This window comes from Sebastes umbrosus, chromosome 16 (genome assembly GCF_015220745.1).
Source record: "Sebastes umbrosus isolate fSebUmb1 chromosome 16, fSebUmb1.pri, whole genome shotgun sequence".
Classification (NCBI taxonomy): Eukaryota; Metazoa; Chordata; class Actinopteri; order Perciformes; family Sebastidae; genus Sebastes; species Sebastes umbrosus.
The window spans coordinates 5,181,717-5,196,625 of NC_051284.1; the positions used below are offsets into that span (position 1 = coordinate 5,181,717).

The 14,909-nt window shown below is 43.7% G+C and overlaps 1 protein-coding gene across 6 annotated transcripts in view; it reads left to right on the forward strand.

The window, feature by feature from the left end:
* daam2 (dishevelled associated activator of morphogenesis 2) overlaps positions 1 to 14,909 on the forward strand; it is a 140,840-nt gene that overhangs the window by 56,885 nt on the left and 69,046 nt on the right. For all 6 annotated transcript variants that reach the window (XM_037796508.1, XM_037796510.1, XM_037796507.1 and 3 more), the window contains one exon: positions 9,970 to 10,059. In XM_037796508.1, coding sequence (XP_037652436.1) covers positions 9,970 to 10,059 — 90 coding nt within the window. The remainder of the gene's footprint in view (positions 1 to 9,969; positions 10,060 to 14,909) is intronic.

A 14,909-nucleotide genomic window follows, 5' to 3' on the forward strand; every position in this document is an offset into this window, starting at 1 on the left:
GAGCGCCATGTGTTCGTTGTGCCATCAGCTGAAACTTGTAAATGCCAGTCTGGCTGTCCCCAGATAACCTCACACTTTCTTCCTTTTGAAGAACCAAACTGCCACCAGTGGGAAATGCATCAATAATAACTCAGCAGGACCCATTCTCAATTACCTAAACACGAGAGCAATTCCACATTTGTTGTCATTAGCACGGCATTGCCTTGACGAAGCAAAAATAAAGCGGTCATTGTCGTTGAAGCGCTGCCAAACTTCACACATGGCCCATATATCAACTATGCGTGCGAGCCTTTGAAGCGCTGGCGGAAAGAAACTGTTTAAAATGCACCCACATCCCCAAAAAAAAAAAACCTGAACCCGGCACATTTGCTATCAGGAAATTCTGTGGCCGGCTGCAGATGTGCAGTTTAATTGATACGATCCATTAGCTCCATCTGATGTGGCCTTTGTTCATTGTGTCCAACATCAGCGGCGAATGCTTCCAAGCTCATTTGCATGGGCTTGTCGAGACTTTCATACGGGGTTTATGGTGGACTTGGAAGCAGGTTCGGTCTTCAGACTTTCTCTGGGATGAGTTGTTGCGCTTTTGGCAGAAGAGAGGGAGTGTTTGCACAAGGGAACCAAAGATGAATCCCACACATGCTTATTCTGCAATATTAGTTTTGTCAGCTACACACCAAGGACGATAAGTCATCTCTTTTGCCCCATTACTTATTCTATGCTCCTGCATTTTTCACGATGTAGCGGAGAAGTTGAGTCGAGGTTGTTTAAAGGTTATACGTTTGAGAACGCTTCCTATGTTTAAGTGTAATGTAGCAGGCTGTGGAAAGTTTGAGATACCAGAACTTGCCGGTGTGTCTTTGGGTGGAGACGTAATACAATGAGGTGATACAGCTGATCACCATGCAGTAGTAATTAGGGCTGTCAATCCATTAAAATATTTAAGCGTGATTAATCGCACGATTGTCCATAGTTAATTGCGATTAATTGCAAATTAATCACACACATTTTTTTTTTTATCCACTCAAAATGAACCTAAAAGGGGAATTGTCAAGTATTTAAAGCAGCAGTAGGTCACTATATCCTGACAGTAATGCAGTAGGTCACTATATCCTGACAGTAATGCATGAGACAAAAATTAAAAACAAATCATATTCCTCTGTGTCCTCCGGTGCTACTAATGGCATCTGCAAGATTTCACAGACCGGAGGAAAACAACTATGAATCAATATTCTTTTACCGTAATGCCTATTGTCAGCTGTGTAAGAATGGCGTAACGATAGCGAGTGTCCGACAAACGGCGTGCGTTTGTGCTTCGTACGCAGATGTAGCGTTGCTGGTGGCTTTGTGTGCTCGCCGTTGTCACACACATACGGTCTGTCAGCGCGGCGTAACGTTAGCGAGTGTCTGTGTGTGTGTGGGGTTGTCGGTGGCGTTATAGCTGTGAACGTAGCTGTAGCAAAGAGTGTGTGTACCGTTTATTTGTCAGTGAATAAATGCTACAACTCCTCAAGACCAAAGCCAACTTCCTGTATCTCTCTCTGAGTTTTGCTCAGCTTTTTAGCTATTTTTAAATATTTCTGTCAACCGTTTAACCGATAGCATTAATCCCTAAAAATTCTTAATGTTGGTTAATGGTTAAATAATTATTAACATCCCTAATATCCCTACAAACATTAGAGTAATGTTAAAAAGGGTCATGTTGTCTCAGCAGGTATCTCTCAGTCCCGTCAGAGGCGGCTCTTTACCTCTCCTCTTCCCTCGCCACTCTGCTGCTCTGTAGCCGGCCTGTGAACGCGACTGTGCCGGCTCTCCAGCGAGCTATGTCTGCGGGCGATCGTGGAGCTTTTCAACTCCAAAATAGCAGATAACCACAGCTTCCCGGACATTTGTGTCGTCATATTTTAAACGAACCCGCTCCAGCCAGCGACCCCTGGCAGGTGCTGGCTTGCCGTCACGGCAGTTTGTGGAGCTTCTTAACTCCGAAACAACTTTCCTATTCACCATTTTGCAAAAATGCCAATATTCAAAATCTACACAGTTAATTTTTCCACATTTTGGACAAATCAGTACGTACTATTAGTATAGACACGATCTGACACCCGTCTGTAATGAGCTGTGTGTTGAGATGAGCGAGGATATAATGTACAGTACATCTAGACAAACTGATGCAACTGAATCAGGACCCACTAGGCCAACATCTGGCAAGTACAGTGCTGGCAGACATCAGATTAGTGTGTGTTCTATCTGCTTTGTCTGTCTGTCTCTTTCCCCTATGTGCGGGAGCCTCATTCTTTCTTTCTCTGTCTCGTAATTTGGGGCAGTTTTAATCCAACCACTCTGGGCAGCGGTCCAGCTGTCTAGTGTCGGGACCCTGCATTCTGTGCGCCACAGCCTTTTAATAGCGTCCACTCCTCCATGTGACTCCCAATCACAGTCCAACAACCGGACTCTTTTAAAAAAACATAAATCCTCTCCCTAATGTTCCCTCCAGTGTGACTTTTAGAGCCGGACGCGAATCAAAAAATGCGTTGCATAACAGGAGGGAATGGAAATGTTCTCCGCCCTCTGAGCCGCTGGGAGCGAGTTTCCTCCGCAGTGTACGCCCTGGGACTCACCGTCTTTCCTTTCTGTTTCCCCTCCTTTCCTTTCCTTGCGTTGCTTCCCATTCCTAACGCTCTCTGTCTCCTACCTCTGTTGTGAAGCCAGCTCTCACACTGTCCTGACTGAGCAGACCTTATCATGGACCATCAGTGGTCAAGTCTTGTTTGGACGAGGGAGGAGGGGGCGGTAGGGCTAGCAACGGCTACTGACTCATCAAAGAGAGGATACTGTGACTCATCTGAATGCTGCAAAGTGGTGTGAGCCCAGAGTGAGTGATTGATGATTTGTTAAGGGACATAAAGCAGCTTAAAGGGATAGTTCGGGTGTTTTAAGGCTCACCTAAAAAAATCAATATCAGTTTAAGTGTTTAGTGTTTAAGTGTATGCTATATTTAGAATATTCTCACCGCTTTATTTTTCCGTCAGACAGTTATACAGTCTATGTTTCCAACAAAGAATTGAAGCTGTTATCTATGCTCTCGCCAAAGCCACCACACTTCATTGAAACAAAACAGTAATTTTTAGGGCTGTCAAAGTTCATGCAATAATAACGTGTTAACGCAAATTTGTTTAACGACACTAAGTTTTAGATTCTGGCAAAACCCTAAGGAGTCCACTGGTACCAACCATGTCATACTAGCTTGTCAAAGGGTCCCTTCACCTCTGACCTCCAGATATGTGAATGTAAATGGGTTCTATGGGTACCCACAAGTCTCCCCTTTACAGACATGCCCACTTTATGATAATCACATGCAGTTTGGGGCAAGTCATAGTCAAGTCAGCACACTGACACACTGACAGCTGTTGTTGCCTGTTGGGCTGCAGTTTGCCATGTTATGATTTGAGCATATTTTTTATGCTAAATGCAGTACCTGTGAGGGTTTCTGGACAATATTTGTCATTGTTTTGTGTTGCTAATTGATTTCTAATATTAAATATATACATACATTTGCATAAAGCAGCATATTTGCCCACACTGACTGTGGAGAAGTACCTCATACAACCTACAACCACACTTCAAAACACCCAAACTATCCCTTTAAGTATCAGAAGTTGGTGTTCTTGGTTGTGGTAAATGATTCAGTCTTTGCTTTAAGCGAAGAACTCCAGGACTAGTGAGGCTAGGCCTGGTGTAGGACACACACACACACACATACATAGAAACTCACTGAAACTCGTTTGGGTCAATAATGGCAGCTACAGCTTCCTGTGGGTTCCCTGGAGGCCTCATATGACTTCCTGCCATCTTGCCTGTCTTTCCTCTGCCTTCCTGTCTCGCCCAGAGACTGCTACAGGATACATATACAGTGTGTGTGTGTGTGTGTGTGTCAGCGCTACGCCAGACAGCCCCTCTCTCAGCCAGCACTGTAAGACTTGACATGAGGTAAAGGCATTCGTTTGCACTCTGGAAATGCCACTCCGTAGACGCACATGCATGTGAGAGGATGTCATTCTTGGACCACACACATTTCCCGTTTGGGTGGAGCCTCACACATTCTCAATCAGTTGTCACAGACACACACACCCACTCCCACTCCTCCTTGTGCCGGTCACTCACACCTACTCACTCGCTGACCTCTCTGTCTTCCTCTACATTTTGCTTCCCTCACATTCCCCCCCCCCCCCCCCCCCCCCCCCCCCACAACAGTAGCGGGTATTTAGGTTTCCCCTTCACTTCTCTGACTGCACTCCCCATGTGTCATTGCGACTCATCGCTCTCTCTCTTCCTTCACACTCTTTCCATATGGTGTGGATAACCACTTCAAATCTCCCACAGACATGTCGTATCATCTGACTTCTGTTGTGTCATACACATTAATTTATGTACGTAATGTGCTCTTCATCATCATAATAATCCCTGGAGGGTATTTCAGTACATCATTCATATGTTAACTACACATTTTCATCTCATAGATCTCAGAGTGATTCCTGCTCTGAAATATTGGCAATAGTCCAGCATTTTGGAGACGGGCAAAGAGTATAGAAGCAAAGAGGTGGAACTCTGGTGCTTTTTGACAACGGTCGCAAATGAGTCCATAGCCATGGATGTATAAAGAGATGTCTGTAAATCAGAGAATAACTTTTTTTGAGGTAAATCAGCTTCCCAGCACGAACGCTTAAATAGTTTAAATCATTATGTCCTAAAAGTAGTAAAATGAACTAACAGCTGAATCCAGAGTTATTTTCCTCGGCATAATGAACGTGCATCAGACAGGACTGCACCGCCCTGCACACTCATAATATGACATATCTGGTTTTGCCAGCTTCCTGCCAGCTGTATGCGGCTGTAATAATGGATATATTAACTTATAATACACCCATGGGCTATCCTTGATATGAAAAAGTTTGAGATTGCTCTCAAGATCTGTGTGCTGGATTTTTCTGACTTCCATTTATGTCCATCGCTCACTTTATGCTCCTCTGGGAAGCAGCCGGGCAAAAAAGCTTAATAAATAAATAGTTATAATAGTATGCATATTTATAATATTGTTATTGTTTAACACAGGCCATTTCAATAGAGACATTAAAATTATGACGATAGAATAGAAATCATTTTGTTTTACTTTTGTACGGCACTTTGTAGGCGGACGTTTTACTGGCGTAGTCACTTTCAGTCCAAAATGGCGGAAGCGAAGCTCTGCTGCTGGGTGCTGATGTTGCAATGGAACGTATAATTGACTTTCACTTTTTAGCTATATAATGTACCTTCTTTGAGACGCGTCCGATTTCAGTCGCCCACTTTTTCTTCTTCTTAACATTGTCAATGTACAGCTGGTTCTGGCTTTTATTACCTTACGTAGACAGTAGAGTGAGCTTTCCCCCGTCGTAGTCGCGTAACGTTACAGCAATTTAGAGCAGTAACAAAGTCTTACATCACTTCTAAGTTTTAAGGCATAGTCGCTAAACATATATAAATATTTCCTTAGAGTGAGAGATCAGTGTTGCTGATCAGTTCATTTGTATCGATCTGTGGAGCATGACAGCTCGCCGTGACCACCCGCTGCTTTGCTAGCGCTGTGTGACTAGAATGCTTTTGCCCACCAGGCCTGGATCCATAATATCCTTCTGTTTTTAACAAAAGACGTGATCCCCTCGGAATATTAGATATTTTCAATCCATCTTTTCTGCGGTGGGTGCAGTTTAGTTTACTGCACAACAACTCCTCATCATCATTGATTTGGAGCTTGGCTCTGCTAGGCATGCCGTGCTTTCTGACCCCTATAGCTGCGCACGCATCTCTGTGATGACGTTGCACAGAAACCCGTCTATCGGAAGCCTACCAGTCTTGAGAAAAACAGGAATTTGAATGACAGGGCAGGTCAGTCGGTCTGCAGCGGGCACGACAGTCAACGCTCACGACCACGACAGCCCTTTTTTAAATGTAAAACATTATTCAATAGGCAGTTGTGGAGGAAATATGAAAGAAGAGGTTGAGAATCCTTAGGTAGGTATGTCTTCCCCTCTCTGGCAGCAGGTGTAACAATATTAGTTTTGGTTTATGTGAATTCCCAGCTGGAGCGTGCTGGTGAAGGAGGACGGGGGCACAAAGTGGAAAGTGGTTCAGTTTTTGTTTTGGAAGATTGAGAGAGGGACTGGGTGTGCAGATGTCGTACTGGAGGCGTTGGTGGAAGAAAATGGTGAAATATTGCATAACTGGATAGGAAAAGTCCTCTGGCTGGCATGACATGAACGTTCCTCCACCCACCCGATGTCCTCATCCTCAACTCCATCTCTCTTTTCTCTCATTCAAATGCAGACTGGTACCACTACTCCCTGACAATAATCACTCAATGGAACATGCAGTTCTCGTTAGGAAATCTCCACATACATCAGCCCTCAGCCCACCCTGACACTCCCTTCCTGTTTCCCTCTTCTTGCTACCATACTTGACTTTGCCATTATCCTATTCATACACCATAAATCTTGTGTAAAGGCCTTATGTAATCATAAATGGATTTCTGGAAAAAAAAATAAAAAATAGGGCTATCAATCGATTAAAGTATTTAAACGTGATTAATCATATGATTGTCCAAAGTTAATCACAAATGAATCACACTTTTTTATCTGTTTCAAAATATACCTTAAAGAGAGATTTGTCAATTATTTAATACTCTTATTAACATGGGAGTGGGCGAATATGCTGCTTTATGCAAATGCATACATACATACGATATGATATACAGATAAAAAGTGTGTGATTAAGTTGCGATTAATCACGATTAACTATGGACAATCATGTGATTAATCGTGATTAGATATTTTAATCAATTGACAGCCCTACTTTGAAGCAATTTTGAGTTTGAAAATCCTATAAAAATTACACCTCATAATGTTGACATTATCCTTTACTCTGCAATTTTAAATATAAATAATACCATTCTGAATTATTATTATTATTATAAACCCTCACAGGTACTTCATTTAGCATAAAGAAATATGCTGAAATCATTACATGGCAAACTGCATCCCAACAGGCAACAACAGCTGTCAGTGTGTCAGTGTGCTGACTTGACTATGACTTGCCCCAAAACTGCATTTGATTATCATAAAGTGGGCATGTCTGTAAAGGAGACACTCGTGGGTACCCACAGAACCATTTACATTCACATATCTGGAGGTCAGAGGTCAAGGGACCCCTTTGAAAATGGCGTTAGAAACAAATTATCGCGTTAACTTTGACATCCCTAAAACAAAAACGTCTCGGGTACCTGCTCCCCTAAACCTACTTGTCTCAGATGCCTAAATCCTCATTTTCATCGCTGACGTATATCCTGCTCTCATATAACTCCCCCTCCATATAACGCTTACATTGAGAGGCCTAGGGAGTAGATAGAGAGAGCAAGAAGGAGCATAGAGATCAGCTGCCGGGCTCAGCTCCCATCTGGTTTAAATCCAGGGGTCTCATTCCCCACCAGCTCCCAGTATCAGCTCCTCAAAAACAGCAGCAGCTCGGACGGCGGGGCTTTTTGACCTGGCGACCCGGCAAACCAGGCGACACGCCAGAGAAGAGCTGCCTTCTCGGCCTCGGTTTCTAAGCCTGGGGATGTGGAGAGAGGATCGTGGTCCAACCCAAAGCCCAAAGATTGAAGGACAGAGAGTCTCGGGGGTTTAGATGTTTAGCCGCCACAAGACAGCTATAGTTTTCTGCTTGACAAACAAGCAGCATGCATTTTTTAGTAGCAGGTAATGTAGACCCTGGATGATGAGCTCTGGGTGTGAGTCTAAGTAATGATTGCATTCACGCTGCTGAGATGAAAAAAGGGCTTTGACCATAGATTCTAAAGCGTCTTTGTGGTTTTTTATCTGTAGAAGACCCCCTTGAAGTTCACACCCTTCACATTTTTCCTTTTTTTTTTGCCAAAGCCACAATAATGCTGCTGCTGGTTATCCCATTGAAAGGACTGTGTGAGAGATGATGTCATTCCTCATAGTGTCGGATACTTGGAATGTGGGCCACCTCGGCCTGTACCCCGTCCAGCTGAATGGATGAAAACAAACCCTGTGAATCTACTGGCTCGGCTTTAAGGGGCCCCAACCTCTGGCACCGGTAGCCATCTTCACTTTGGGGGGCCCCGGGAGGCCCCGGCACTTCTGGCTGACGTCATGGTAGCAAAACCATTATGGTGAGATTAGTTTGAGCTTGAGCACAAAGCCCTCGCGCTATATAGCATCTCATCCTCTCTATTTTTTTTTTTTTTTTTTTTTTTTTTTTCCAGAACCACACAGCCCCTTTCTCTCTCTCTCTCTCTCTCTCCTCCCCTTCCTCCATCTCTCTCCTTCTCCCCTCAACCCAAATTTATCCATCCCCTCTTTTCCAAGACTTTACTTTTCCTCCCTGGCTGGCACATGGAGACTCATTTCCTGGCCTCATATGCATTTCAAAAGGTGCAGGAGGCTCCTTGTACCAAGCTGAAGAATTGAGCAGAGCAGCGGGGTGAATATTTAAACACTCTGTGGTCTTTGGAGAACAGTTCTCAGTCAGATAGAGAGAGGGAAGGTTGGACAATCAAATGTCACTGTGTAAACTCACTCATCAAGTGATCAGCAGTCACTGCTCAAATGTTTTGCTCTGTGTTGTTATAGGGGAACAGGGATTGTGTCCTGAGGGATGGGGGTGATTATATTCAAGTGTCTCCCAGTGATTACTTTAAATGGTGATTGACTATTGTGTTAATTTTAGGGATGTCAAAGTTAACGCGATAATAACGCAAATTAGTTTTAACGCCTTAACACAACTTGCGATTTTTAGGTTGTAGCGGGCTCAGTTTAAAAAATAGTCAAGATTCTGGCATCATATGAAACTAGAACCTAATGAATCCATTGGTACCAACCATGTCATACTATCAGGAAGGAGGTTAAATAACGCTACAAAGTTACGCTAAATTTTTGGCGAGGAAAAACTGACCTGGTCGTTTTCAAAGGGGTCCCTTGACCTCTGACCTCCAGATATGTGAATGAAAATGGGTTCTATGGGTACCCACGAGTCTCCCCTTTACAGACATGCCCACTTTATGATAATCACATGCAGTTTAGGGCAAGTCATAATCAAGTCAGCACACTGACACACTGACAGCTGTTGTTGCCTGTTGGGCTGCAGTTTGCCATGTTATGATTTGAGCATATTTTTTTATGCTAAATGCAGTACCTGTGAGGGTTTCTGGACAATATCTGTCATGGTTTTGTGTTGTTAATTGATTTCCAATAATAAATATATACATACATTTGCATAAAGCAATCATATTCGTCCACTCCCATGCTGATAAGAGTATTAAATACTGATTAACTATGGACAATCATGTGATAAATGTAATCGCGAGTAAATATTTTAATCGATTGACAGCCCTAATTATTTTGTAAGGATTTTTTCGTTACTATGAGGAACCTGTCATACTGATGCCTCTATCCTTCCTACATCAGCAAACGAGACCATCAGAGAGAATATTGGCTATTTCCATATAGTTATTCTTAATGCTTGTCATCGGTGCCTCCGGGTCCGATTCTGGCGAAATCAGACGAAATCATGCCAGGAAATCATGCCAGGAGCAGAGCTTCATCTGGCATTCCGAGAATGTGGCCGTATTGCTGGACCCGCTGGAGGGAAGGGAGGCACGGGAGAACCAGAACCAGGACTGCGTAGGGCAGACTGTCAGACCCTGCTGCAGTAAAATGAGAGCTTTTCTAAAGGGACTCTGGTGCTCGGAAACACTACCGCTTTTGTGCGCCAAAATCCACACAAAATGAAACTTCCTCCTAGTATTTTGTTGACGTGCTTTATGGAAATTGTATCTAATCCAGTGCAAATCCAATCAAATTGTTCCGTGCAACGGTTTAAAACTGAACACTGTGTGTCTCCTTGTTGTTGCAGGATGAACTGGACCTGACGGATAAGAACAGGGAGGCCATGTTCGCGCTGCCCGATGAGAAGAAATGGCAGATCTATTGCAGCAAGAAGAAGGTGAGTTGGTCTCTGGCTGTGCTTTATTACCGTGTATCAGCTCTAATCTCTGGCTGGCCCTCAGCTGACTGGCTGCCTGAGCCCACAGTTTAGAGCTAAACTGTCAGCATTGAATGTTATTGAAGGGCAGAACCCCATTTTGAAATCAGTTCAGCCACTCTAGCCAGCCAGCCCTCCTCATTTCTGCATCGACACAAACACGTGCCACCATATTTTCCGGGATATCGTACGTGCAACATTGAGTACACAAATATGCTCCCAAGCTCTTGTTTCAAGAACCCTCAACCTCCAAATCTCAAGCAATTTTCTTGTGCTGTTTAAGAATTGTCAACACACCATGGGAGCACTAGAACATTCTGGTTAGCCCTCTCTTTCACCCCTCTCCCCGCGCCAAAACATCTCTCGTTCTCGTCATACCCTTCAGCGTGTCTCTCCGCTCTGGTGTCACTTTGTGGTCAAATATCCAGCAGGAAATGACATTGTGCGCTGAGAAAAAGGGGGGGGAATCCGGCCCCTCCTCTCTCACTCAATAGCAAATTGAATAAATAGTCGTAAACCCTCCCCCGTGTCTCTTTGCTAATTTGTTTTTTGGCTGAGGGTTTGGCGTTGGGAGCAGGGCGAGGACCGGACCCCCTCTTTCTTTCTCTTTCCATGGCATGCAGGCTTAGCTCAGCTGATATGATGGGCTCTGACAACCTTCTTTTAAAAAGGAGTAAACACACACCGCTTTGTGTGTGTGTGTGTGTGTGTGTGTGTGTGTGTGTGTGTGCGTGTGCGTGTGCGTGTGTGTGTGTGTGTGTGCACCTGCATGTGTAAAAGTTTGTACTTGCATTCAGGGCCAGTATTGAGTTACTAGGAAAAAGAAGAGCAGTGGAATTGCGGTGTGTTTAGAGGGATGTCAAGGCGAGGATGGAAGCTGGAGCAGCACACCGGTTTACAATGAAATGCAATACGGGTCAAAAATAATACAAGAGGAGGATGTAATCTTTCTTCTGATACATTATGATAACCATAGGACTCGCACAGTGTGTTGTTCCATTTGAATAAATTGTATAGTATCAAAGGGGGGATTGAATTGTTGGCAGAATGTGCATTTGCACATGTGAACCCACATAAAAGGAGCAATTTCAATAATACTCCAATATCAGTTATTCAATATCTCACCGAAACAAACCACAGGCTTTTATGAAGACTCTTTGTACTGTAGTAGAAAGGTAGTGGAAACCGAGTTTTTGGCACCAGCCGGGGCATATTGGAACCAAAAAGGGTTTGCAGTGTGTGCGCGCCTAAGCCGGGTTCAGGGGTAGGATATATTAGTTTGTCGTTCCTGCCTGCATGTCTCCCAGTCAGAAATCATTTCCTCTGCGAGGCTAAGGTGGAAAAAAAACAGCCCGTGCGTCCAGGCCAGGAAACGGAGAGCAAAAAGCGGGGTAACAGTGCACAGCGGAAGGCCGGAGGAAAAACCAAACAAACCCCTCATTCATGGAGAGAAGCGGCGTAATGGAGAATGAGGGGGGAAAAAAACAAAAACTGGCGTTCAATATCGGAAAATAACCTGCATGTCTGTGTGTGAATATGCGGGCAGGAAGGCATGAATACTGTCCTCATGTGTACACGCCCACACAGACATGAACAAGCATATATACGTAGGGAAAGACGCAGGTTATTCACACACACACACACACACACACACACACACACACACACACACACACACAGAAGTGCCCTGTGTTCCTGAGAGTTACAGCATGACAGTGATTTTGAATGGAGAGCAGAGGACAGCAGAACTTCCCTCAGCCGTTCCCGTCAGCGACAAACACTGGTTCCCTTGTTTCCTCCAGCCAAGCGACGGCTCCAGTTGTTGTGGTTAGATAACACTTGGAGCGAGCCGCGAAGGGCTGGACAAAGGGACAAACTAACTTTGTTCACCTGCGACACAAACCCGGCCAACACATTTACCGCCAACCGCTCACGCTTTGCCAGTATGGAGGACAAAACCTGCAAAAAAATAAATAAATAAATGAATAAATTCATCAAATTAAATGAATGTAAACATTATATTTAAAATAAATGTAGCCATTAATTAATTGATGAAATGTGACATAAATTGATATTTTCTGTTATAATTTGCTTCTTTATTCCCTTATTTATTTACTCGTCAGTTTAATTTTTACCTTATATTTATTTAAGTATTTTTTAATCATTTTTAATGTATTTATTTTTGCATTTATTTATTTTCATTTTTTGAGGCGCGTTCCCGCAAAGTCCGTGAGGGGTTTAGGGCGCTCCCACTGTGAAATTGTTGAGTCCTTGAGGGCTCTCTCGCAGACATTTTGAGCTCTTTATGCTCAAGTTCACATTTCTGCAGACTTTGCCCGGGGGAATTACCCACAATTCATAGCGTGCCACGTTAAACACAGGGTTACCATAGTTACCAGGGGAAGCCCGGAGGCGTAAGTTAAAAAAAAAAAAAAAAAAAAAGGTAAATAAAGAGGACGGCACATGGGTGTTCAGCCAGACATATTTAAATTTACATAGAAACATTAACATAAAGGATTTAAGATGTTACATAAAAAATCACATGAAACCAGAGGAATGCAGCATTAGACTATATTACACACCTGATTTATTCATCAACCATTTCTTTCAATTTTGCTTCATGAAGTTTGACAAAAACAAGTAAATTGATAATTTGACAGTTATCTTTAGTCTCATGAGGCAAGAGCCTGGAAGACGTTCAAATAGGCGGTAAAAACATAAAATAAAAGCAAACAATTGACGTCGTCAAGGTAACGGGGTATGTCACCTCAAAGTGGTGTCCCATTCATATTTCTACCATTTCAAGCCCTTGCAGCCTCTCACACTCAACCATTTACCAGGTGACGTCAGTCAAGTCCCTGAGGGTTCAGGACGTAAGGCCTTAGGGGGGGACTTTGGGATTGGGCCAAAGTGGTTGTTTTGCTTAAACTTCCTGTGAAAACTGAAGTTTTTTTTTTTTTTTGAAAGGACACTATGTACAGTATGTAATAAGCCTCTATTGACACTCCGTCCAAAAGTAACACAAGAGGGGGTACCCCGTGAGTCGGTCTCTGATGCCGAGGAGCGCTGACCAAGCGGCGGTATTTGACTTGTTGGGAGTGAACTTTAATATTGATGTTCAATACCTTAACCCAGAACATATGAGCTGCAAAAACACCCCGACATCAAAATAGTTTTAGTTTGTTTATGAAGCACTAGTCCGGTACAGAGTCTAGCTAATACCGGTCAGCAATGATGTAAGGGAATTAGCGTAAATATGCTCTCTGTGTACCATGACTCGAACTCGAACATCTTGTCCAGGCCTTCGGGCTTTTACATAAGCAAACCGTATCTGCACAGCTGATCTTAGCCACCCAGTCAGCCACAGCCAGGGGTGTTGGGTGTCTGTCTATGTGCGTGTGTGTGTGTGCGTGCGTGCGTGCGTGCGTGCATGTGTGAGAAAGAGTGGACTTCATTCTTGGTATGATGGCTTACATACATGTTAAGTGAAACAGAGATGGCATGAGTAAATCTCCGTATGAGTGTATTGCATTCCTGCCTGTGAGTGAGGGGGGTGTGTGTGTGTTTTTTTCCAAGCATGACTCGCGTCCAGCAGCCCCCCAGGTAGGGAAAACCATGTAACATCTAATAGCTCCTGATAATTGTTCAGCGCTGGGAGCCAAACCAGGGTCTCCTGACTCCCATTAGTAGTGCTGCACTGACACATGCACTGTGATTTCAGTTCATGACCACACAATATGGCCCTTTATCAGTGTCAAAAAACACTGACACACACACAAAAAAAACTAGCATTATCCACTGTCCTGAATTTCCGTTAAAAGAGGATTTTCTGTGTAACATCGGCTTCGCTGTCCAAAACCATCCTACCACGTGTTGTCCTCCTCATCTCAGATGCTGTGAGTGGGATGGCGTTGCTTAAACCTACAGTAGGCAGAATATTTTTGGCATCATTGGGCAAAAAATTCCACAATAACCTTTCAGCATATTGTAATCAAAGTGTTCTGAGAGAAAACTAGACTTCTGTACCTCCTCATAGCTCTGTTTTCAGGCTTTACGGGAGACTTTGGCCAATCACAGGTCATTTTTGAGAGAGAGGGCGTTCCTATTGGCTGTTCATTCAACAGAGGCAGCTGTCAATCACTCTCGAACTCCAATCAAATGGTCAAACTAGGCAGAGCTGATCAAATATGAATCAATATTCTGTTAATGTAATGCATATTTTTCTCCTCAAATGTTTTCAGAAACATCTTGTAGCGTACTGTTTAGCTGTAAAATGAGAAAGTTTGCTCCGGCTGGTGGGCGGTGCTTGGTATTTCCTCAACCGATCTCAACATGGCTGCCGGGTCACAAACTTTCTCATTTTACAGCTAAACTGTACTAAAAGAAGTTTCTGGAAACATTTGAGGAGAGTTATAGGCATTACAGTAACAGAATATTGATTCATATTTGATCAGCGCTGCCTAGTTTGACCGTTTGATCGGAGTTCGCGAGAGATTGACAGCTGCTCAGAGACAGCAAGGCTCCAGCTCGGCTCTGATTGGTTGTTTTCCTCCGGTCTGTGAAATCTTGCAGATGCTGTTAGGAGAACCGGAGGACACAGAGGCACATGATTTTTTTCAGATTACCTGTCTCATGCACTACTGTCAGGATAAAGTGACTATCTACTATCTAAATCATATTTGCTCCAACCTGCCTACCCCAGCTTTAACATGCGCTAGCTGGTCGTACCGTATACACCCCACACACATTACTAACCCTCTCCTAACGTGGCAGCAGCTTCTGTCTTCAATTATTAGCCACATGCACTTCAT